Source organism: Scyliorhinus torazame, chromosome 17 (assembly GCF_047496885.1).
Source record: "Scyliorhinus torazame isolate Kashiwa2021f chromosome 17, sScyTor2.1, whole genome shotgun sequence".
Lineage (NCBI taxonomy): Eukaryota > Metazoa > Chordata > Chondrichthyes > Carcharhiniformes > Scyliorhinidae > Scyliorhinus > Scyliorhinus torazame.
The window spans coordinates 102,493,593-102,517,613 of record NC_092723.1 but is presented as its reverse complement, the minus strand read 5'-3'; the positions used below and the strand labels follow the sequence as shown (position 1 = coordinate 102,517,613).

Below are 24,021 nucleotides of genomic sequence, written 5' to 3'. Positions count from 1 at the left end.
GTTGGTGGTAAGAATCTCCAGGTGGTGAAAATCTTCTCAGTTTTTAACTAAAGGAAACAACATTGCATCCAAGACTGTTTGTCCAGCGTCCAATCTAATCATACAGAAGCAATCAAAGGAAAGAAGAGATGTTGGAGAGTTAGAATTGCTGGTATTTAATATTGCTTGTGTTTTGCCATTTGTCTGATATTTCTCTGACTGTTGAATGGGTGTAGCTTGTTTACGTAACAGTACAGCAAACACTGTTCCATGCAAGCACTTCACAGTCCAGCTCAGCAACACATCACATAATTTTGCTTCATAAGTGAGCTGTAACAGAAAACTGACCTGGCTACAGTGCAACATAGTTCAATTGCATGGAATTACTGGGTTAAAATTTTAATGTCTGTGCATAAATATTGTCATTTGAAATGGAAATTTTCAGGTGGGGCAAAGTAACATCCAGGTTGATTTTGGTTCTATGATGTGGCAAATTGAATTTGAATAATTTGAAAGGAACTTGTTCAGTTTATTTGTGTACATGTATAAATTGTGAGTCTGATAGTTCACCAGAAAACCTTAATTTCCTAATTTATTGTGAATTGCAAGTATGCTAATCCTCAATGGTCATCACCTTGTTTGTAATGCTTTACTACTGCTGCTTGTTTGCAACTAACCATACACTATGGAAATACAGAAGCCAAAAATGTCATTTATCTTATTAACCTATTGTTTTCATTCTGAACTAGTTTGTGTAAGTATATCAAAATTATATGGAACGTAATAACCAGTCGTAATTTCAAATGAAAGATCAATCTTTACTCGGGGCTGGGGAGTGGGACTAATTAAACTCTATTAAAGAGCAGGCATGGGTTCGGTGGACCAAATGGCCTCTTTCTGTGCCAAATGGCTGGCACGGTAGCACATGTTAGCTTCCAGCTACTCTTGAGTAAGGATTCAAGAATTCTGCTCCTTTTTGCAAACACCTTAATTCTTGAACACAGCTCTGCACAAAACTCAATCACCACATCACATGCCCATAAAGACCACATGCAGCCTCTATACATATCAGTTTCAATTATTGGATACTTAACATCAATGAGACATCTAATTGGAATGACTCTGAACCCATTCCTTAACAGCACAGTGGTTAGCACAGTTGCTTCACAGGTCCAGGGTCCCAGGTTCGATTCCCGGCTTGGGTCACTGTCTGCGGAGTCTGCCCGTTCTGCCTGTGTCTGTGTGGGTTTGCTCCGGTTTCCTTGTACAGTCCAAAGATGTACAGGTTAGGTGGATTGACCGTGCTAAATTGCCCTTAGGGTCCAAAAAGGTTAGATGGGTTACTGGGTACGGGGAAACAGTGGAGGTGTGGGCTTAGATAGGGTGATGTTTCCATGGGCCTGTGCAGACTCGATGGGCCGAATGGCCTCCTGCATTGTAAATTCTATGAACTTTCCATGATTTCAATTATTTTTCCATACAACCATATTTAGTCTGTTTCACTTCTATCCTCCCTTGGAGGATAGCCTAGAAGTCATAGAATCCCAGAATTTACAGTACAGAAGGAGGCCATTCGGCCCATCGAGTCTGCCCCAGCTCTTTGAAAGAGCACCATACTTAAGCACAGGCCTATCTCTGTAACCCAATAACCCCACCTAATATTTTGAACACTGAGGGGCAATTTAGCATGGCCAATTCACCTAACCTGCACATCTTTGGACTGTGGGAGGCAACCGGAGCATCCAGAGGAAACCCACGCAGTCATTGGGAGAAAGTACAAACTCCACACAGTCACCCGAGGCCGGAATTGAACCTGGGTCCCTGGAGCTGTGAGGCAGCAGTGCTAACCACTGTGCCGCCCCCTATTAGAAGTACTCTTTATAAACACACCCTCTAGAATGCTGACATTTAAGTTCTGTATCCATAATTGCCTCATTCATAAGCATGCACCTTGCCTTTAGTAAATGTTCTTAAGTATTTCCAGTAAAAGGGTGGTTAGCCCTGCTGCCTCATGACGCCAAGGACGCGGGTTCGATCCTGGCCCCAGGTCACTGCCCATGTGGAGTTTCCACATTCTCCCCGTATCTGCGTGGGTCTCGCCCCTACAACCCAAATAATGTGCAGGTTAGATGGATTGGCCAAACTAAATTGCCCCTTAATTAGAAAAACTAAAAAAAATTATTTTGAGTAAATTATTGCTGTTTAATCAATGTTAAAGTTATTTAATATTGTGGTTTCTTCTTGGATATGATTGCCATGAAGGTGAAATTAATTTACCGTGAATTCCACTGGATACTTATTCTTATATTAAATATAAATTACAGACAATGGTTAGATTAAACGTTAAGATGAGATTTGTCATGCTGTTCCTTTCAGGGTGTGTTTTCTTTCCGTCACCAGGATGGATGACTGATTTCCTGCTTTCCTTTCAACAGAAAGGAAACATCACAGATAATTCCCATAAATAGCAAAATATACAAGACTAGGACTTCATAAAATTGGCTGAGCTTAGAATTTACAGGCTAACATGTACAAAATAATGAGTCAATGTTCTTTTGAATTCTACCATCATACTTCACATGCGATGAATTATGATTTTAAACTGACAAGGCAACCCATTTGTAAACTGACAAAGCAGCCCATCTGTAGTGATGTTATGCCTATTTTATAGAATACCTGTGCCCATGAAGTCTGAACTAGTCTCTATTTTGATCTGTATTGGTGCTTAGAAGGGGAGTGTCAACTTTCACTAAAATGCAGTGGCCAGGTGCAAAAAAAACAAGGTTAGTGGAATGTTAGCCTTTGTTCCTAAAGAGCTAAGCTATAAAAGGGAGGAAGCTTTTCTATATACCAATATAGTCAACCCCCTGATTAGGCTACCCCTGGAATACTGTGCGCACTTCTAGAACCACACCTTTTAAAGAATGTATTTGCCTTAGATGGAATGCACTGCAGATTCAGCAGAACATAAACGGGGTTCTGTGGATTAAATTATGAAGAGATATTACTGGGATTGTATTCCCTAGGATTCAGAATTTTAAGGGGTGCTTCGTTTGAGATTTTTGGGACGTTGAAAGGATTTGTTACGATAGATAGAAAGAAACCTTTGCTGGTGGTGGAATCTAGGACAAGGAGGCATAACCTTAAAATCAGAGTTAGGATATTAAGGAGAAAAGTTAGGAAATTCTCTTCAAAATTAATATTCAGTCTGATTAGTCAAAGGACATTGAGTTATGGAACCAAGGAAGGTGGATAAAATTAGGATACGGAAATGTCATGATCTTATTGAATTACAGAATAGGCTCAAGGGATTTAATGGCCTACTCTTGTTCCTATATCAAAATGCTTTCTATATCTTCCTCCTTCCCGAACCTAGGGACGCCTTGAGGACCATATTAGGCTGGATCATTTTGTGAAATATTGTGCCCTGGTCTCCCTGGAAGGTACAGAACAACCCAGAATCATTTCCTTGATGATACACTATCTCATCCATCCCTTTTTCTACTACCCTCTCCTGGTTCACATCCTTGCCTCCAACATAAAGTGTAAGGATCTTCCTTCCTTTGCCATTGTTGTCATCTTCTCCTCCTCCTCTCTCTTCCCCCCCCCCCCCCCCCCCTCCTAGCCATTGCTGCCAAACCACTTTGTGCCAACAATCCTTTCTAAACCTAATCTTCACTCTTTGTTCTCTTTTACATGGTTAACCTACATCGATTGTCTTTCCTCCGTGGTTTACTTCCCTGCCACAGACTTTGCTTTACATTCCTGCCTGTGCAAACAGGGCAAATGTATCTTGTGCAGCCAACTTGAATCTCCATAAAGTTTCATACTTGGTCTAGTCCTTTCCTCGCATTGGTATTATTTGTAAGCATGGGACTGGTTTTCATATGATTGTTGATAACATTCAACTTTATCTCTGTCAACACCCTCAATTTTATTTCTTAAGCTAACCTTTAGCAAGACTGAAGCCATCATGTCCTGTTCCTGCCAAAAGTTCCACACCCTATCACATTTCCCTCTGGATGTTTGTTCGGAAACCTACGGTGCAAAACTTCAGTATCCTGCTTGACCCTGAGCTGACGTTCAAATCCCACATTCTAGACATCATAAATATTTGCTGCCACTTAAATACTTAATCCGCTTCATCACAATCACTCATTTTGATTATTCACAATGCTTTCTTCACTGACCCCTCTATTTTTATTCTTCACAAGTTGCAACTTATCTGAAACAGTTGTTTACATATCTGCAACCTCCATTGACCGCCACCCTTCGGTACATTCAGTGCAAAATCCAGAATTCACGGTGGTTTGCACTTTCTCCACGTATCTGTGTGGGTTTCCTCTGGCTGCTTCGGTTTCCTCCCACAGTCCAAAGATGTGCAGGTTAGGTGGGTTGGCCATGATAAAATTGCCCCTTAGTGTCTCAAACATTAGGTGGGGTTTGTGGGTTACGGGGATAGGGTGGAGGCATGGGCTCAATAGGGTGCTTTCTCCAAGGGCTGGTGCAGACTCTGGGCCAAATGGCCTCCTGCACTGTAATTTTTTTGAAAAAGTCCCCTTTTGGCAACTTTTTCTAGCACCCACTGTCAAATGGAAGTGCCATTTGTATTCCTACAGTGTCTGCTCCATCTTGATTGGTGGAATCTTCAGTCATCTCAGTCTCTCACATGTACATACTCCGCACATTCTGCTGCCTTGCTACCTCCTGCCTTAAGTTGCATCATAACCTACTTCCCTCTGACTGCCTAAACAAATTTTCACCCCATCCAACCGTCCTGCGTTGTGCCTCTGTGATGTTTTACTACTTTAAAGGCCCTGAAACAATGAACTTGTGTATCTAACACCAGTGAGATGGGCTAGCTCTCACAGACCAGGGAACAAAACTGGAAACCTCTTGCAAGTCTGACTCCTACTTCGTGGATAAACTCCCCCAGGTATCAGGGAACAATCTTTAGGGAATATTGTTTAAATTTATTGTAAAGCGTAGTTAAAGGGTGTGGTGAGTAAATGCTGAAGCTAGAGTTTTGTAATTACCCAGGCTATTATGCAGAATACAAGGTCTAATAAATATAGTGTTACTTTTTGTGTTGCAATATTTTTAAGTGGTATAACTAGAAAAACCTGTTGTTATTTCAGTCCACATTTGTCTAACATTTTGGTGGCAAGCAATTGCAACATTGACATTTTCACCCTCTAAGTAACTGGAATCCATTTTGAAAATAAAGTTTAATGACATGGTAAGAGTATTGTGTATTATTAATGGAGATCCACCATGCGTTGTATCCATGTGTGACACTAAACATTTGTTAGTGTTTGTGTGATTGAGGTGAGGCTTTAAAATGTATAAAGCCTGTCATTTACAGAGGAATATAGTACCAACACTTTAAATGTTTGTCCACTAACGTCACTATTAGTTACTTTTGGAGCTTAATATTTAAACAAGAAAGCAGTAGTGGATAATTAACCACCATCATATGTGTGGAAAATGATGTTTGGTAGATTTTGGATCGTGGCAAAAAGCATTTTTGTTAAGATATTCCCAGTTTACGGTTGGGGTGCAGTTGTTTCTAATTATTTCATTATTTGCTCCCTTGTGAGAGTCTGCAAGTTAAAGTAAACATAACAGGGAAAAAAACTGAAAGTTCATGAGGAATTCTATAGATAAATACCTACAAGGTTTAACCATAGTTATGTTGTAGTTTGGGAGGCAATTCTGGCAATGATTTTTTTTCTTTTGAAGTGCAAGAACTACCTGGTTTTTCTCTGCATTGATGAAACAATTTGCATAACTTTGCTAATTTGCAAAACCCTCTTTTAATCTGTTTGCATTCTTTGACCAGGAGTAATTGCCAAAAACCCTGGGAAAAAATTACATGGTACTTGACACACAATTTAAATCAACAAACTTAATTTTGGAATACTGGGATTTCACCTTAATTCATGGCCAACTTGAAATTTTTACAGTGTAAATTAGTTTTCAAGGAAGATTATTGAATATAAGACAATGGGGAACAGCTGAAGTTGCTCAGGAATTGTAACAGTGTATTTTCTTAGAGAGGAATATAAATCAATAATTTACTTGCAAAATGTAATTACTCTGAGCATAGAGCCATACCATTAACCACAAAATTAACCATTCTGCACTGAAATATCATCCTCTTGGATGGGTTAAAATAGCTAAGTGAATTGGAGAGGTTTGGAGTGGTTCTGTAAATATTATGGCTTATTGTGATATATGTGTCATTTAATACTGTTCAGGCTGCAAGTCAGATTTAAAACATTGTGTCAGAAGCTTTTATTCCCAAATACAGATAATCCCCCATTTAAAATGCATTCTGATAGTGCATTTTCCTTTTAGCACAGTTGTAAATTGGGGAATATACCTGAATCCAGCTTGGGTCACTGTCTGTGCGGAGCCTACACGTTCTCCCCATGTCTGCATGGGTTTCCTCCCATAAGTTCCGAAAGGCGTACTTGTTAGGTGAATTGGGTGTTCTGAATTCTCCCTCAATTCTCCCTCAGTGTACCCAAACAGGTGTTGGAGTGTGGTGACGAGGGGATTTTCAGTCACTTCATTGTAGAGTTAATGTAAGCCTACTTGTGACACTAGTAAAGATTACTATTATTAATGCTGCCTCCATTTTTGTTTTAGCAAGATTATTGACGTGCATCAAGAATGCATTGTAACTACACATGCTCAGTCTTTTTTTTCCAAATGGTTCCCTCTCCTGACTTCTGATTCCTGCTCACTGCGGATCTCCCCATCTCTCACTTGAAGCAGTGTCCTGAGTCCTTGCCTTGGGCCAGGGAGGAGTGTGTTGCAAGAGGGAAGCAGTGAGGAGGTTGGGAGAGGGATAGTGAACCAAGAGAGAGAGGTGGCAAGAAAGGAAGTGATGAGCAGGTGGGAGTAAGGGAGTTGGGAGATGGAAGTGGCAAGCAGGAGGGAATGAGAAGGCAGTGAGCGGGAGGTAAATAGAGTGGTTGTAAGTAGGACTATTTTGGGCTAGTTAGATTTAAGGCTGCCAATAAGAATTACAGGTCAGGAATGTGACTCGTTTTTGTATGCTTTCTTATAGAACATACAGTGTAGAAGGAGGCCATTCGGGCCATCGAGTCTGCACCCACCCACTTGTGTGCTTTCTTATGGGAAAGTAATGTCCATTTCACACACTTTTTTTAGGAACATATTAGGATTTCTAAATGAGGGAAAGCTGTATTTCTCTTGCACTTCAAACCTGTGACAGATTATGCCAGTAGCCATATATAACTTCAGATTTGGAGCCATTGAGCAACTTAACCTCTAGTCAGAAGGACAAAAAAAACTGGACTCTGAACAAAGGTGTTCGATATTTAAAAGAAGCAATGTAATTGCTTCACAATCTGCAGTCTTCACAATCTGTTATATAACAAGGTGACCAATACTGTCAAATCATACAAATTAGTGTAGTTAGCTGACACTTCACTATAGATATGTAGTAAATACGCAGACCAGAATCTTGTGAAATTCTATATTTTAAGAAATGTGTATTTCAATTATTTCACAATGGGATATTCGAGTTGCATTTACAGTTTTTAACTATATTGGTATTTATCCATGCTCATACAGCTACACATAGGAATTGATCAGAATGTAAATGTTCTGATCATCCTTGTGATATAATCATGTTTCTGATTTTTTTATGCACAAATTAAATTTCATATTTGATCAATATAGGTATTCTTTCCCAAGTTAAAATTGTTCTTGAATGATATTCTGCATGATGAGCAAAGATTTGCTTTTATTTGGAATTTTGTCCCAAACATGTGTCCTCTTCTGCTCCCATTAATGTTGAGTGTAAATTAAAGAAGGAATTGTGGATTCAGAAAATTCTTGCCAATTTGGATTTCCAAGCTCTACTAAAATCAGCCAACAAGGAGCAGTGCAGCTACTTTTTAAAATAGTTTTTGGAAGCAAGAACTTGTATGTATACGTGTGTTTTTACATTGTCACTATTGTGAGGAAATGTGGCGGTCAATCTATACACAGCCATGAACAATAATGAAATGCATTACTCGGTGAACTGTTCCTGGTAGTTCAGGGATGAATTTTGGGCAGGATACCTGGAGACCTGCCATCCTGTATAAAAAAAAAAATGTAAATAAATACACACCACCACATGAGCATTATCAAACATAAATTTGACACTGATCCACATGAGATTCAGACAATTATTCCAAAGTTTTGCTTAATAGATTTTAAGGAACTTTTTAGACGAGAGAGATACATAGAAAATATAAGCAGGAGGAGGCCATTCAGCCCTTCGAGCCTGCTCCGCTTTTCATTTCTCCTCACCCCAGTCCTAAAAGGTTTACCCCTTATCCTCAACAATGACACCTAGGCTGAGATTCTCCCCTACCCGGCGGGGTGGGGGGGGGGGGGGTTCCCGGCGGGATGGAGTGGCATGAACCACTCCGGCGTCGGGCCGCCCCAAAGGTGCGGAGAATCCGCACCTTTAGGAGCCAAGCCCTCACCGTGAGGGGCTAGTCCCGCGCCGGAGTGGTTTCCGCGCCGCCGACCGGCGGGAAAGGCCTTTGTCGCCACGCCAGTCGGGGCCGAAAGGACTTCGCCGGGCGGCGGAAGTCTGCGCATGCGCGGGACCGTCAGCGGCTGCTGACGTCATCCATGTGCGGGGGGGGGGGGGGGGTCGGGGTCACCTACGCGTCGGCCATCGCGGAGACCTACACGGCCGACGCGTAGTAAAAGAGTGCCCCCACGGCACAGGACCTCCCGCGGATCTGTGGGCCCCGATCGCAGGCCAGGCCAGCGTGGGGGCACCCCCCCCGGGGCCAGATCGCCAAGGACCCCGGAGCCTGCCCGCGCTGCTTAGCCCTGCTGGGAGGAGAGGTGGTTTGATCCTCGCCGGCGGGACAGGCATTCCAGCAGCGGGACTTCGGGGGGGGGGCTCGCCGATCGGCAAGGCGTGATTCCCGCCCCCGCCGAATATCCGGTGCTGGAGAATTCGGCAACCAGCGGGGGCGGGATTCATGCCAGCCCCCGGCGATTCTCCGCAGCTCACCCTCCCACCCAACTTTGTATCATCTGCAAGTTTAGAGATAATATGTTTAGTTTCCTCATCGAAATCATTAAAATATAATGTGAACGGCTGGGGTCCTAACACAGATCCCTGCGGTGCCCCATTAGTCACTGCCTGTCAATTGGAAAAATACCTATTTATTCCAACTTGTTGCTTCCTGCCTGCTATCCAGCTTTCTATTCATCTCCAGGCACTACCCACAATCCCATGAGCTTTAACTTTACAGAGTAATCTGCTATGTGAGACCTTGTCAAAAGCCTTCTGAAAATCTAAATAAACCACATCCCTGGTCAACTCTACTAGTTACATCTTCAAAGAATTCTAGTAGGTTTGTCAAGCATGATTTACCTTTCGTAAATCCATGCTGACTTTGATTATATCACTGCTTTCCAAATGCTGTGTATGATATCCTTGATAATGGACTCTCACAACTTCCCTACTACTGACGTTAGGCTCACAGGTCTATTGTTCCCTGTTTTCTTTCTACCTCCTTTTTTTGAGTAGCGGGTTTGTATTAGCTACCCTCCAATCTGTAGGAAGAATTCTGGAGTCGAAGAATTTTGGGAAATGACCACCAATGGATCTACCATTTCTTGGGCCACTTTCTTAAATACCCTGGGATGAAGACTATCAGGCCCTGGAGATTTATCCACCTAGGGCAGCATGGTAGCATAGTGGTTAGCACAATTGCTTCACAGCTCCAGGGTCCCAGGTTTGATTCCAGGCTTGGGTCACTGTCTGTGCGGAGTCTGCACGTTCTCCCTGTGTGTGCCTGGGTTTCCTCCCACAGTCCAAAGATGTGCAGGTTAGGTGGATTGGCCATGCTAAATTGCCCTTGGTGTCCAAAATTGCCCTTAGTGTTGGGTGGGTTATGGGGATAGGGTGGAGGTGTGGAATTGCATAGGGTGTTCTTTTCAAGAGCCGGTGCAGACTCGATGGCCCGAATGGCCTCCTGCACTGTAAATTCTATGAAATTCAATCCCATTAATTTCCCCCAAACTGGTTCTCTACTAATACTAATTACCTTCAGCTCCTCACTAAAACTTGCATTACTCATAACTTCCGCTACATTATTCATGCCTTCCTTTGTGAGTACAGAAGCAAAGTACGAATTTAGTTCCTTGCCATTTCTTTGTTCCCGGTTATGAATTCCTCTGACTGTAGGGGGCCTACATTTGTTTTTATCAATCTTTTTGTCTTTACATACCTATAGAAATTTCAACAGTCCTGTTTTTAAACCCTCTCTTTCCCACCCCCCTCAGCTTACTTTCATCTTGTATTTTCCTCCTCTTAATCAATCCCTTCGTCCGCCTTTTCTGAATTTTAAACTGTCCCCAATCCTTGGGTCTATTGCTATTTCTTGCTAATTTGTATGCCTCTTTGAATCTAATTCTATCTTTAATTTCCTTGGAAGACCTGGTTTGGCCATAGTTTCCTTTCATGCTTGCACCAAATAGGAATAAACAACTTTTGCAGTTAACCTATTTGTTCCTTGAATGCCTGCCATTACTTGTCCGCTGTCCTTCCTTTCAGTAATGTTTCCCAGTCCATCATAGCCAACTCATCCCTCATACCATCATGGTTACCTTTTATTGAGGTTCAGGGCCTAGTCTCAGAGTCAACTACCTCGCTGTCCTCCTTGATAAAGAATTCTATCATATTATGGTCAACTCATCCCCAAGAGGTTCTCTCAACTAGATTACCAACTAATCCTTTCTCATTGTACAACACCCAGTCAAAGATGACCTGTTCCCATGTTGGTTCCTCAACGTATTGGTCCTGAAAATCATCCCATATATTCTCTAGAAATTCCTTCTCTATACTACTGTGACTAATTTGACTCACCCAATCTATATGCAGATTAAAGTCACCCTTAAATCACAGATGTTCCTTTATCACCTGCATCTCTAATTTCCTGTCTAATGCTGTTCCCAACATTGCCACTGCAGTTTGATGGTCTCTCTACCACCCCTATGAATGTCTTTCGGCGCATGGTGTTTCTTAACTCCACCCAGACAGATTCCACATCATCTGTACTTCTAACATTCCTCAATATTGTATCAATATCTTATTTTTTTTTTTATTAAATATTTTATTGAAAATTTTTGGTCAACCAACACAGTACATTGTGCATCCTTTACACAATATTATAACAACACAAATAACAATGTCCTATTTTATAAACAAAAAATGAATAAATAATAAATAACAAAAATGAAAACTAGCCCTAATTGGCAACTGCCTTGTCACAAGTAACACTCTCCAAAAATATAATTTAACAGTCCAATATATAATTATCTGTAGCAACGACCTATACATACTATACAGTATATGTTAACAACCCTGAGAGTCCTTCTGGTTCCTCCTCCCACCCCCCCCCCCCCCCACCCCCCCGATCCTGGGCTGCTGCTGCTGCCTTCTTTTTCCCATTCCGTCTATCTTTCTGCGAGGTATTCGACGAACTTAATCCGCTCTAGCTTTATAAACCCCGCCATGTCATTTATCCAGGTCTCCACCCCCGGGGGCTTGGCTTCTTTCCACATTAGCAATATCCTGCGCCGGGCTACTAGGGACGCAAAGGCCAAAACATCGGCCTCTCTCGCCTCCTGCACTCCCGGCTCTTGTGCAACCCCAAATATAGCCAACCCCCAGCTTGGTTCGACCCGGACTCCTACTACTTTTGAAAGCACCTTTGTCACCCCCATCCAAAACCTCTGTAGTGCCGGGCATGACCAAAACATATGGGTATGATTCGCTGGGCTTCTCGAGCACCTCGCACACCTATCCTCCACCCCAAAAAATTTACTGAGCCGTGCTCCAGTCATATGTGCCCTGTGTAATACCTTAAACTGAATCAGGCTTAGCCTGGCACACGAAGACGACGAGTTTACCCTGCTTAGGGCATCTGCCCACAGCCCCTCCTCGATCTCCTCCCCCAGCTCTTCTTCCCATTTCCCTTTTAGTTCATCTACCATAGTCTCCCCTTCGTCCCTCATTTCCCTATATATATCTGACACCTTACCATCCCCCACCCATGTCTTTGAGATCACTCTGTCCTGCACCTCTTGTGTCGGGAGCTGCGGGAATTCCCTCACCTGTTGCCTCGCAAAAGCCCTCAGTTGCATATACCTGAATGCATTCCCTTGGGGCAACCCATATTTCTCGGTCAGCGCTCCCAGACTCGCGAACTTCCCATCCACAAACAGATCTTTCAGTTGCGTTATTCCTGCTCTTTGCCACATTCCATATCCCCCATCCATTCCCCCCGGGGCAAACCTATGGTTGTTTCTTATCGGGGACCCCCCCCAAGGCTCCAGTCTTTCCCCTATGCCGTCTCCACTGTCCCCAAATCTTCAGTGTAGCCACCACCACCGGGCTTGTGGTGTAGTTCCTCGGTGAGAACGGCAATGGGGCTGTCACCATAGCCTGTAGGCTAGTCCCCCTACAGGACGCCCTCTCTAATCTCTTCCACGCCGCTCCCTCCTCCTCTCCCATCCACTTACTCACCATTGAAATATTAGCGGCCCAATAATACTCACTTAGGCTCGGTAGTGCCAGCCCCCCCCCTATCCCTGCTACGCTGTAAGAATCCCTTCCTCACTCTCGGTGTCTTCCCGGCCCACACAAAACCCATGATGCTCTTTTCAATCCTTTTAAAAAAAGCCTTCGTGATCACCACCGGGAGGCACTGAAACACAAAGAGGAATCTCGGGAGGACCACCATCTTAACCGCCTATCAATATCTTATTTAATCAACAATGCAACTCCACCACCTTTTCCTTTCTGTCTGTCCTTCCTAAAAACTAAATAGCCCTTAGTGTTTAGTTCCCATCCGTGGCAACTTTGGAGCCATTAGTCTGTAATCCCAACTATATCATACTCCTTTACCTCTATCTGCGCAACTAATTCATCTGTTTTATTTCCAATGCTCAACGCATTCAGGTAAAAAATCTTAAGGCTAGTCCTTTTAATGTACCCTAATGTACACTATTTTGTAGTGTCCTTGTCTGTTACAGGCCTTTGATTTTTCTTCCTGTCAGTGTCACTATCTGATTTCTCTGCCTATCCCTTTTCTTATTCTCCTTGCTGTCTTTTGCTCTTACACAGAGGCAATCCTAGGCTCTAGGTGGCTGAAGCATGGCCACTAATGGTGAGCGATTAATATCCAGGTTGTGCAAGGTGCCAGAATTGGAAGAAAGTCGGGATCTGAATGCAGTAGGACTGGAACAGTTGCTGACATAGGGAGGATGAGGCCATGGAGAGATTTTAAAACCAAGATGAGAATTTTAAAATCAAGGCATTCAGATTGGCAGTGAGCACAACGATGCTGAGTGAGCAGGACTTGGGGATGAGTTGCGATGATGGCATCATTTGATAAACTCAAATTTCTGGAGGGTCGGAGACTGGCTGGGGAAGTATTGAAATAGTCAAGGATGGTGCTAGATTTTGTTTTTATGCCTAGCTGACAGGCCAGGAAGGGCATCAGTTAAAGCATCTCATTCACATATGATAGTCTGGCTCTGCCAAATGGTCGCTTCTCTGGAGTGGGTTTGAACCAGCAACCTGCTGACTTAGTGCCCAAAGTACTTCCACTGGCTTAATACTGTCTAGATGTCAGTTGAGAATAATTTGAGCTAGAAAATTTCATTTAAGGGAGCAGTGCGGTTTGCCTGAAGAATACAATAACAAACAAATGTAATACCATCAAAATGTTTAATGTACAAAGTATCAACTGGTTTTGTATTTTCTTTTCAGCATGCTCCTGGTGTGCCGAGAATCTTGGTTGGTAACAGGTTGCATCTTGCCTTCAAGCGGCAGGTTCCCACTGAACAGGCACGTGCTTATGCTGAGAAAAATGGGATGACATTCTTTGAAGTCAGCCCACTCTGCAATTTCAACGTGACTGAGTCCTTCACAGAACTGTCTCGGATTGTGCTGATGAGACATGGCATGGAAAGGTTCTGGAAACCAAATAGAGGTTGGAAAAGTTACTTGAATTTAAATGTTTTGCTCTTCAGAGTTTAAAAAAAAAAAAATACAACATATAAATAGGCAGTGATCAGCAGGAAGAACTGTGTATTTGTTCATGGCTGATCTCCTCTTGGATTGCAGTTGGAGCATGCTCCGAGCATCCCTGAGCTATCCTTTGACTCCTGCTTGAAAGTGAGCGTGTATGTGTGTGGATGCCTGCTGAGATCAGGATTTGACTCTGCTCCAGTCCTTCCATGTTTGAATAGCATTCACTACCTTGACTTAAAACTACCCATTTTGAATGAGGTACCAGAGGGCCACTAGACCTGGTGGAATTGCATGTTTGAATAGCATTCACTCCCTTGATTTAAAACTACCCATTTTGAATGAGGTAGCAGAGGGCCACTAGACCTGGTGGAATTGCATTCCTAGTTGCTTTGTGAGAAAACAGAAGCAGAGTGGAGAAGGTGAATATTTTCTGGAAGAGTAGGAATAAATGGGGAAGCAAAAAGTGTACTGTGGGTGGATGTTGTGGCAGGAAATTGAGGCAGTAAAAGTGATATCACAAACAGATTGCTTTTTCGCATTGACTTTTTAAACATCTGCTGTTGCTGCCTTACTGCTATTGGACGTTCACAGGACCTTGCAAGATAGCAAATTTCTGATGCAACATTACATGGGGCATTCTCTGACCCAAAACTTTTTGAGCAATGAGCTCCAATGGACCACTGTCTTTGAATATTTTTTATGTTAAACATATCATTCCGATCCTTTGTAATAATACACAACAGGCTTTGTGACATCTTAATACATTTCAGAGAATAACTGTTTTAAAAAAACAAATACAGAATTTTTATTAAAGGTCTTCATAAAATATCAATAACAAAATGAGAAAGAAAAAAGAACCCAACAGGGTTAAGTACAAAACACAATCTAAAAAAGCAACCCCCCAAACCACCCCCCCCCCCCCGCCCCCCATACATAAATAATAAATTAACATTAACACCCCGACTTAACACAACAGGTGTATACACCCCCTCAAACCCTCCAGTGTAAATAACATAAACAAAAATAAAGTAAACCCCCCCCCCCCGAACTGCTGCTGCCATTGGCCAATGTCTATCGTTCTGCCAGAAAGTCTAAGAACGGTTGCCACCGCCGAAAGAACCCTTGTACCGACCCTCTCAAGGCGAATTTCACCCTCTCCAATTTAATGAACCCTGCCATATCGCTGATCCAGGATTCCACGCTTGGGGGCCTCGCATCTTTCCACTGAAGGAGAATCCTTTGCCGGGCTACCAGGGATGCAAAGGCCAGAATTCCGGCCTCCTGCACTCCCAGCTCCTCTGCCACCCCAAATATTGCGAGCCCCCAGCCTGGTTTGACCCTGGATCCTACCACCCTCGACACCGTCCTCGCTATGCCCTTCCAAAATTCCTCCAGCGCTGGGCATGCCCAGAACATATTGGTGTGATTTGCTGGGCTCCCTGAGCACCTAACACACCTGTCCTCACCCCCAAAGAACCGGCTCATCCTTGTCCCGGTCATGTGTGCCCTGTGCAGCACCTTAAGCTGTATGAGGCTGAGCCTCGTGCACAAAGAGGAAGAATTCACCCTCCATAGGGCGTCTGCCCACGTCCCCTCTTCAATCTCCTCTCCCAATTCCTCCTCCCACTTACATTTCAACTCCACCACCGAGGCCTCCTCCTCCTCCTGCATCATCTGGTAAGTTTCCGAGCTCTTCCCCACTCCCACCCACCCCCCCGAGAGCACCCTGTCCTGTACTGTGTTTGGCAGTAGCCGCGGGAATTCCACCACCTGCCATCTGGCAAACGCCCTTACCTGTAAGTACCTGAAGGTGTTCCCCGGGGGGAGCCTGTACTTCTCCAACTCACCCAAGCTCGCGAACTTCCCGTCCACAAACAGGTCCCCCAACTTTCGTATCCCTGCCCTGTTCCACCCCGAAAACCCTCCACCTGTTCTTCCTGGGGCGAACCGGTGGTTCCCCCGTAATGGGGTCCACGCCAAGGCCCCAACTCCCCCCCCCCCCCCCCCCATGCCGCCGCCTCTGCCCCCAAATTTTGAGGGCCGCCACCACCACCAGGCTTGTGGTATACCTCCTTGGAGGGAGCAGCAGGGGCGCCGTTGCCAGCGCCCCCAGACTCGAACCCACACAGAACGCCGTCTCCAGCCTCTTCCATGCAGCCCCTCTCCCTCCATCACCCACTTGCGCACCATCGTCGCATTGGTGGCCCAGTAGTACCCACAGAGGTTGGGCAGCGCCAGCCCCCCCCCCTATCTCTACTCTGCTCCAGGAACACCCTTCTCACCCTTGGAGTCCCTCGCGCCCACACAAACCCCATTATGCTCCTATTAACCCGCCTGAAAAAAGCCTTCGGGATAAACACGGGGAGGCACTGGAACAGGAACAAAAACCATGGAAGCACCATCATTTTGATTGAATGCACCCTACCCGATAAGGACAGCGGCAACGCGTCCCACCTCTTGAACTCCTCCTCCATTTGCTCCACCAGCCTTGTAAAGTTAAGCCTATGCAGGGCCCCCCAGCTCCTGGCCATCTGAACCCCCAAATATCTGAAGCTCCTCTCCGCCCTTTTTAGTGGGAGCTCGCCAATCCCCCTCTCCTGGTCCCCTAGCTGAACTACGAACAGCTCGCTCTTCCCCATATTGAGCTTGTACCCCGAAAAGTCCCCGAATTCCCTAAGGATCCTCATTACCTCTGGCATTCCTCTCACTGGGTCCGCCACATACAGCTGCAGGTCCGCATAAAGCGACACCCTATGCTCCTCCCCACCCCGCACCACCCCCTCCAGTTCCTCGACTCCCTCAGTGCCATTGCCAGGGGTTCAATCGCCAGTGCGAAGAGCAGGGGGGACAGGGGACACCCCTGTCTCGTCCCTCGGTTCCAACCAAAAGTACTCTGACCTCCTCCTATTTGTGGCCACACTCGCCATCGGGACTTCCTACAACAGCCTAACCTCTTCAGCACCTCCCACGGGTACCCCCACTCTACCCTATCGAAGGCTTTCTCAGCGTCCATCGACACCACTATCTCTGCCTCCCCCTCCCTCGCCGGCATCATGATAACGTTCAAAAGCCTCCGCACATTCGCGTTCAATTGTCTCCCCTTCACAAACCCCGTCTGGTCTTCATGGATGATCTGCGGCACACAATCCTCAATCCTCGTGGCTAAGGCCTTCGGCAGCACCTTGGCATCTACATTTAGCAAGGAAGAGAATAACTGCTTTTTCTGGTCTTGGTACACTCTAGTGCAAAAGTATGCCGGATCTTTCAGTCTGTTCCCCGATGCACTGTCAGCACTTGCTTGAGATTAGAATTATGCCGAATTTGATCTTTAAATTTTGGCATTATTTTTCCAAAGGTGGACCATCTCATTTTTCAGAAACCGCACCAAGGATTGCCATTTTTTAAAAAAAGATGCTATTATTTATTGCACACAGAAAAACTGTTCATGCAGTAGATTTTGTATTGATGTCAGTGCAATTAATGTAATTTTGCAAACATCTCTGCCCCCAAGTGAGCAAACCTGGTAATGCAAGGGGAAACTGTGGAGGCTCCCAAGTTCATTATTATCCATGGGATCAACTGTTTTAGGTGCACTTTTGATTTATTGATTTTTTTTTTTTTTTCAGATTAAATTGTTCTGCACCAAATTGCACAGGAAATTATGAGCAGAATGTATCCATAAAATAAGACTTCAAGAGCCAAGGGTTGTTAGATTGTTCTTTGAGAAAACTTAAACTGGGGTTCCTGGCTTAAAAAAAAATCCCAATAAGTATTCAAAATGATCAGGAAGACGGTAACTAATCCAGAAACTGCTTGAAAGAAAATAGTGATAATTATTTTCTAATTAAAAATGATAAATACTACAAAATACTTTTGTTACAAAAGGGCACCCATTTGGCATTTATTTGGCATAGTGGTTAGCACAGCTGCCACACCGCGCCAGGGACCCAGGTTCAATTCCAGCCTTAGGTCACTGTGTGGCGTTTTCACTTTTTTCCTATGTGTGGGTTTCCTCCAGATGCTCTGTTTTCCTCCCACAATCCAAAGACGTAGGTGAGGTGGAGTAGACATGCTTAATTGCCCCTTGTTCAAAGATACAAAGGTTAGGTGGTGATAGGGCGGGGGACTGGTCCTAGTTGAGATGCCCTTTCAGGGGGTCGATGCAGACTCAATGGACCGCATGGCATCCTCCTTCTACACTCTAGGAATTCTATGGTTCTATTATACCTGTTGTCATTGTTTAAATTGGGCCTGTAACCAAAATAAACTAGTTTGAAATACTGTTTTACAAAGTGTGTGCAGTTGTTGATTCCTTGTAGTTCCCTATTTGTTTGGCGTCTAACATTTTTTTTTTTTTTAATGGTGCTTACCATTTTATTCTGTGTCTAATTTCTAAAATCTTGAAGCATTGCTTGTGCAACAGGTCATCGTATTTGAAACTGCATTAGTGTCATTAACCCATATCTTAAACTGCTTTTTCGTTCGTGCAGACAACCTGAAAACTGTTGCAGTTTGTGACTGTCGTTCATCTTATTGATGATGTTAATAGTTATTAACCATTCAAAGATTGTTTGAGGGTAGGGCAGGATCTTATGCTCCTATTTTTGGGGCGGGAGGGGCAGAGAATCAAGCGGCAGTGCAAAAATGGCTTTTCGCCGGTGAGATTCCCCAGTCGATTGTTCCTGCCCTACCAATGATGTCATGGGACTCCTGACTTTAAAAGTCGGTAACCACATTTGCATCCATTTAAATATGCTTATCGGACGTTACACATGTTAAATTGTCCATTCATGTTGGCATGAGGTCACGCCGATGTGAATCACAACCGGTACCCCACGACATGCACCTGGCGAGCAGGACCCACCAGAAGTGCACAGTGAGTACAGCCCCCAGGGGAAGAGAGGGGCATGCCGATGCACTGCCCCCAGCACTGTTTCTCGTTCAGAATCAGCATGATGTCTGCGACCAGCCCTTGACTTTTATTTTGACAAAGTGTTTAAAAATACAGCAAGAATAGCAGGCAGCACAGCCAGTGGGCTACCCTCTGCTTTTCTGCCTGAGATGTCACTGTCAAAAACTGGCAAATTCCATGCAATAAAATGTTGATCCATTCATCATCTTCTGTATTTTATTTTATCATTCCAAGATAAGACTCTTTAATGTTACCATTTTCAAAAGTAATATATATTCTAGCAGTTTTCTGAAGTCTTCAGGTGAAATTCATGTTCTTGAGTTAATATTAACTGTACTCAAAAATGTACTTAACTTTTTATTTTTCTTTTAACAGTCTTCACACTGCAAGACCTTTGTTGCCGAGCCATAGTTTCTTGCACACCTGTTCATCTTATTGATAAACTACCACTACCTGTTGCCATAAAAAGTCACCTCAAGTCTTTCTCCATGGCCAATGGAATGAATGCTGTCATGATGCATGGGCGTTCGTACTCGCTGGCCTCCAGCAGTGGTGGAAGCAAGGGGAACAGCTTGAAGAGATCAACTAAACCCCCCCGACCACCACAGAGTCCACCTCAGAGCTGTACACGCACTAACTGCAAAATCTCTTAGCGAAAAGGCTTTGTTTCCAGCTCTCTTGTTTGGCGAGAACTTTGCCCAGCTGGTCAAGCTTGGAACTTGAACTCCCCATGAAACAGTTCTTGCAGCTTCCTAATGGACCAAATGAAGATGTGCTCTGCATTTTTCAAAGGAATTTCTCTCTTTTTGATCAATGATTAAACACCCTAGTTGAAACAGACACTCATACATTTTGTTTTGACAATTTGCACTGAAATTTCAAACTAGGAGTGTTTTAAAGAGGCTTGCAGGTGCCACTGTTAATAAAGGGACAAGCAATTTCAAGGAAGGTGGTACTGGCATGTTTACATGGCTTTGATCAGAACATAAATCTTTACCTTTTGTCCTCATGACTAATATATTATTGCTATGTGGTGGAAAGAAGAATCTCTGGGAATTGAACCAGTACAAATGCAAAGAATGCTCTTGCTACTATAATTCTTACTAGCATCACTAAAATCCGTGCCTTTTTAATATTATAGACTATATCTAGCCTGCAATGGCCTGCATGTGGCCTTTCATACCTTAACCATGCCTTGCATCTTTATCTTCTGTAGACCAGGACAACTCTTGAAATCAAAGGTTGACTGACACGGTCATATGTTTTCCACAATTCTTAATACAAAGATTAATAATATGTATTACTATTTAATTTATATGCTATAGACTACTTGTAATATTTTTCTCTGTTGTAATGTATGATGCCATCATTGATTTAGTGGTTAACTGTCTTCCAGATTAGCAAAAGTTGTGGTAATATTGGTTCAAGTGATGGGGATTTAATCTCAGTCTCTGACTTCTGGACAAATAAAGTAGGATGTCATCAGTTTCAGCAACCTCGAGTAATTTCAAGAAGCCAACAACAAAATATTCTCCCGGTGAAACTGAAGTCTAAGTGAAAATTATATAAATCAACTGAACTGAAACTTCTCATTTGGTCTTTTCATGTCCTTTCAGGTCGATGGGAAAAAAAAAAGGGTTTTGAGCAACGAATTTAGCATTTGTAGTAAGCCAGAAGCACCCTGTCTCTTCTCTCAACCCTTCCACCCCCTCCCCCGCTTTCTAACAAAGGAAAATAAATAGAACTGTCTCCCTTTTTTGTAACTGTTTCTCTTCTTTCTATAAAAATCTTTACATTTTGGCCACTAATTGTAACAGCTTCCTATTCTGATAACGCTTGTCAAAGGTAAACTGATGAAATGGAGAGAATGCATAGGAGAGACCAACTGTAACACTGAGGATAGGCCACCTTCTGCATCTGAACTGGATAATTGTTGCAGTATCACCTAGTCTTTTTGAGAAAAAAGGGAACAATTGAAGTAAAATGTTCAATTATGTATAACACTATTTCACATTTATTATAGCTGCTGTGTGACACTTGAATGGTTTTTAAGTGTTTTATTGGCATTTTTCTTTGTACAGTTTCAATGTTCAACTGTGAAATACATTTGTTTTTGCAAAATAAGATGCCTTAATCGGCTTGTCGTCTTCCATTTATTGAATTACCTGATGCACTACAACAAAAAAATCTCAAGTGCCGTTGTCTTTCCATGAAATTGTAAAACTTTAGAAATGGTTAAGTTTTAAAATACTTTGGAGAACCAGCTACTATTGTAGGCAGACATTGCCATCTCAGTTCCCAGCAGGTACAGCACCACAGCTGTATGAAGTCCACATTAACTGGCTGCCAAATAGCACTTGAAGGAGCACAAAATGAAGATGTCTCGCTTGCGCTGTACACTTTTATTAAACACAAGCACCAGGGAAATAAATAGTAAGAGCACATGGGGGACTGTGGGGGAGGGGCCGTTGAAGCATATTTCGAATGTACTATTGAAATTTGTTTCAGAGTTGAGATTAATATGTAGGTGGTGGATCATACACTCCCCCTGATGTTCAGCAGCATTACCATCACTGAAATCCCTACCATCAGCATCCCAGGGCTTACCATTGACTACAAAGTTACTGGGCTAGCCATACTGTGGCTCTGTGAGCAGATGAGAGTAAATTGCCTCCTGACTCCCCAAAGCCTGCCTGCCATCTACAACAGGAAGACGTCTTACAATACCAGGTTAAAGTCCAACAGGTTTGTTTCAAATCACTAGGTTTCAGAGCACTGCTCCTTCCTCACACCTGAGGAAGGAGCAGTGCTCCGAAAGCTAGTGATTTGAAACAAACCTGTTGGACTTTAACCTGGTGTTATAAGACTTCTTACTGTGCTCACCCCAGTCCAACGCCGGCATCTCCACATCATGCCATCTATAAGGCACAGTGTGATAGAATACTTTCAATTGCCTGAGGGAGTGCAGTTCATCACCATCCATGGGTCTATTTGACCCTAAGCTGAGCTTCTTATCCCATGTGGTCTCCATCACTGGACTGCCTATTTCCACCTCTGTGACATTGCCTGTCTCCAGTCCTTAATTCATCGGTTACTGAAACCTTCATCCCTTTTTTACTTTTAGACTAAATGACTGTAATGCTCTCCTAGCCAGCCTCTCACCTTGTAAGCTTGAGTTAATCAAAATTCTGCTGGCCATATCTGAACTTGCACCAAGCCATGTTCCTCTGTTCTCATAGACCTGGATTGACTCCTGGTCCAGCAACTTCCTAATTTTAAAATTCTCATACATATTTTTTAATTGCTCCATGGTATCATCCATCCCCAACCACAAGATTTCTGCACTGTTCACTCATTTAAAATGGTACTTGCTTTCTGAAGTTTTTTCTTTTAGGTGTGTTAATTTACTTTATATATTTTTCCTGCATTAACTTTTGTAGCATTACCTTTCTGTTGCTGCTTGCGATCACATTTTGCATTGATGACTCCTTTTGCAGATCATTTTAACCTCAGTAGTGAGCACAAAATTCAGTAGGAATCCCAAGGGCGTTGATGAAATTGGAAGTATCTTCCAGCACAGTAACCAAAATACCTACGCCTTGTTCATATCCCAGGAGTCTGTCCTTTAGATGTAGGTACAATTGACTGTTGTTTGAGCGCTGCCGTAACCATGTACACTTCACAAGGGAGGTCACGACTGAGCTACGCCATCTGCTTAGCGTCTATTTCCAGCCAAGATTCACACCACTGGCTATTTTTGCTACTTTGAACTTGCATTTAAATAGTATCTTTCTCATCCTAAGAGTGTCCCATAGTATTTTGCCACCAGTGAATTGCTTTTGAAGTATAATCACTTATGTTGGCAAATATGGTAACAAATTGGCACATAGCAAAAAAATAAACCCCAAAGAGCAAATACGATGAGTCACTGGGTGGGATTCTCCAGCCATTTGTTGGCGAAGGGATTCTCTAGGCCTGCTGGCAGCGCACCCAGCGTAGGTCCCCTGGTGACGTGGGGTGGCATCAATGGTACATCCCCTTGACAAGTGGAGGAGTAGACAATCCCACTGCCAGCGAATGGGCGCTGCCAAATTCTCTGCTCGCTAACAGCGGGGTGGTCTCAAGGCAGAATCGAGCCCACTATGTTTTTGGTAAAATTGGTGGAAAGGAGAACTTTAGGCAGGAATTTCCTACTTCAATCCATTGGTACATTTTTTGTAGTTGAAGTGAATGTTCCAGTAAATAGTTGCTATTTGCTTCCTGTAGTGCATTACCAGCCTGATCAACTTCTGTCAGTTTAATGAAAAGGCACGTATTGCCAATGGATTTGGGAGGATATGTTAAAGAAGTGAAACTCCACAGCAGAAGGCTGAAGTGTTGGCAATAACAAGTGTCAGCATTTATATGGTAACTTTAACGTAACGCCCCAAGCACGGCTACACAGGAGCAATATCAAACTTTGGCATCAATCCACATCAGAGCAGGTGCCCAAAGCTAGATTGGCATTTTAAAGGTGAACGTTAAATCCAGAGTTTAGGCATTGGAGATTTGAAGGCATGTCTGTCAATAATGGGTAATATGCCAGAAATAGAGAAACATAGAGATTTCAATAAGGTGTAAGGCTGAAGGAAATAATAGATTTGAAAACAAGGATACCCTGTCTAAATGCAAATGATCAAAACTGGCTGAGAAATAAGAGGCCAATGAATTCTTTTGTAAAAATAATTGGGCTCTTTAAGTGCACTTTCACATTGCACTTACCATATAAAGTCAACATATTTTTATACATTTACATTCTGCATTAATAACAAAAATTGAATTTTCAGATGACATGAAAAGGAAAACCTGATGCTGTCCCATGCACAACATGATGTATAATCAATCCATCCTTACATACTTTTATTATTTATCATGAGATGTGAGCATTGCTGGCTAGGCCAGTATTTGTTGCTAATCCCTAAATGCCCTTGAGAAGATGGTGGTGAACTGCCTTTCTTGAACCACTGCTCTCCAACTGTAGGTACACCCACAGTGC

The 24,021-nt window shown here is 43.3% G+C and overlaps 1 protein-coding gene across 1 annotated transcript in view; it reads left to right on the top strand.

Moving 5' to 3' along the window:
* LOC140394028 (ras-related protein Rab-40C) overlaps positions 1–21,110 on the top strand; it is a 134,126-nt gene extending 113,016 nt beyond the window's left edge. Inside the window, exons 5-6 of the mRNA XM_072480812.1 lie at positions 13,811–14,033; positions 19,362–21,110. Of these exons, the coding sequence (XP_072336913.1) occupies positions 13,811–14,033; positions 19,362–19,639 (501 nt within the window). The 3' untranslated portion in view covers positions 19,640–21,110. The remainder of the gene's footprint in view (positions 1–13,810; positions 14,034–19,361) is intronic.
* The last annotated feature ends 2,911 nt before the right edge of the window (positions 21,111–24,021 follow it).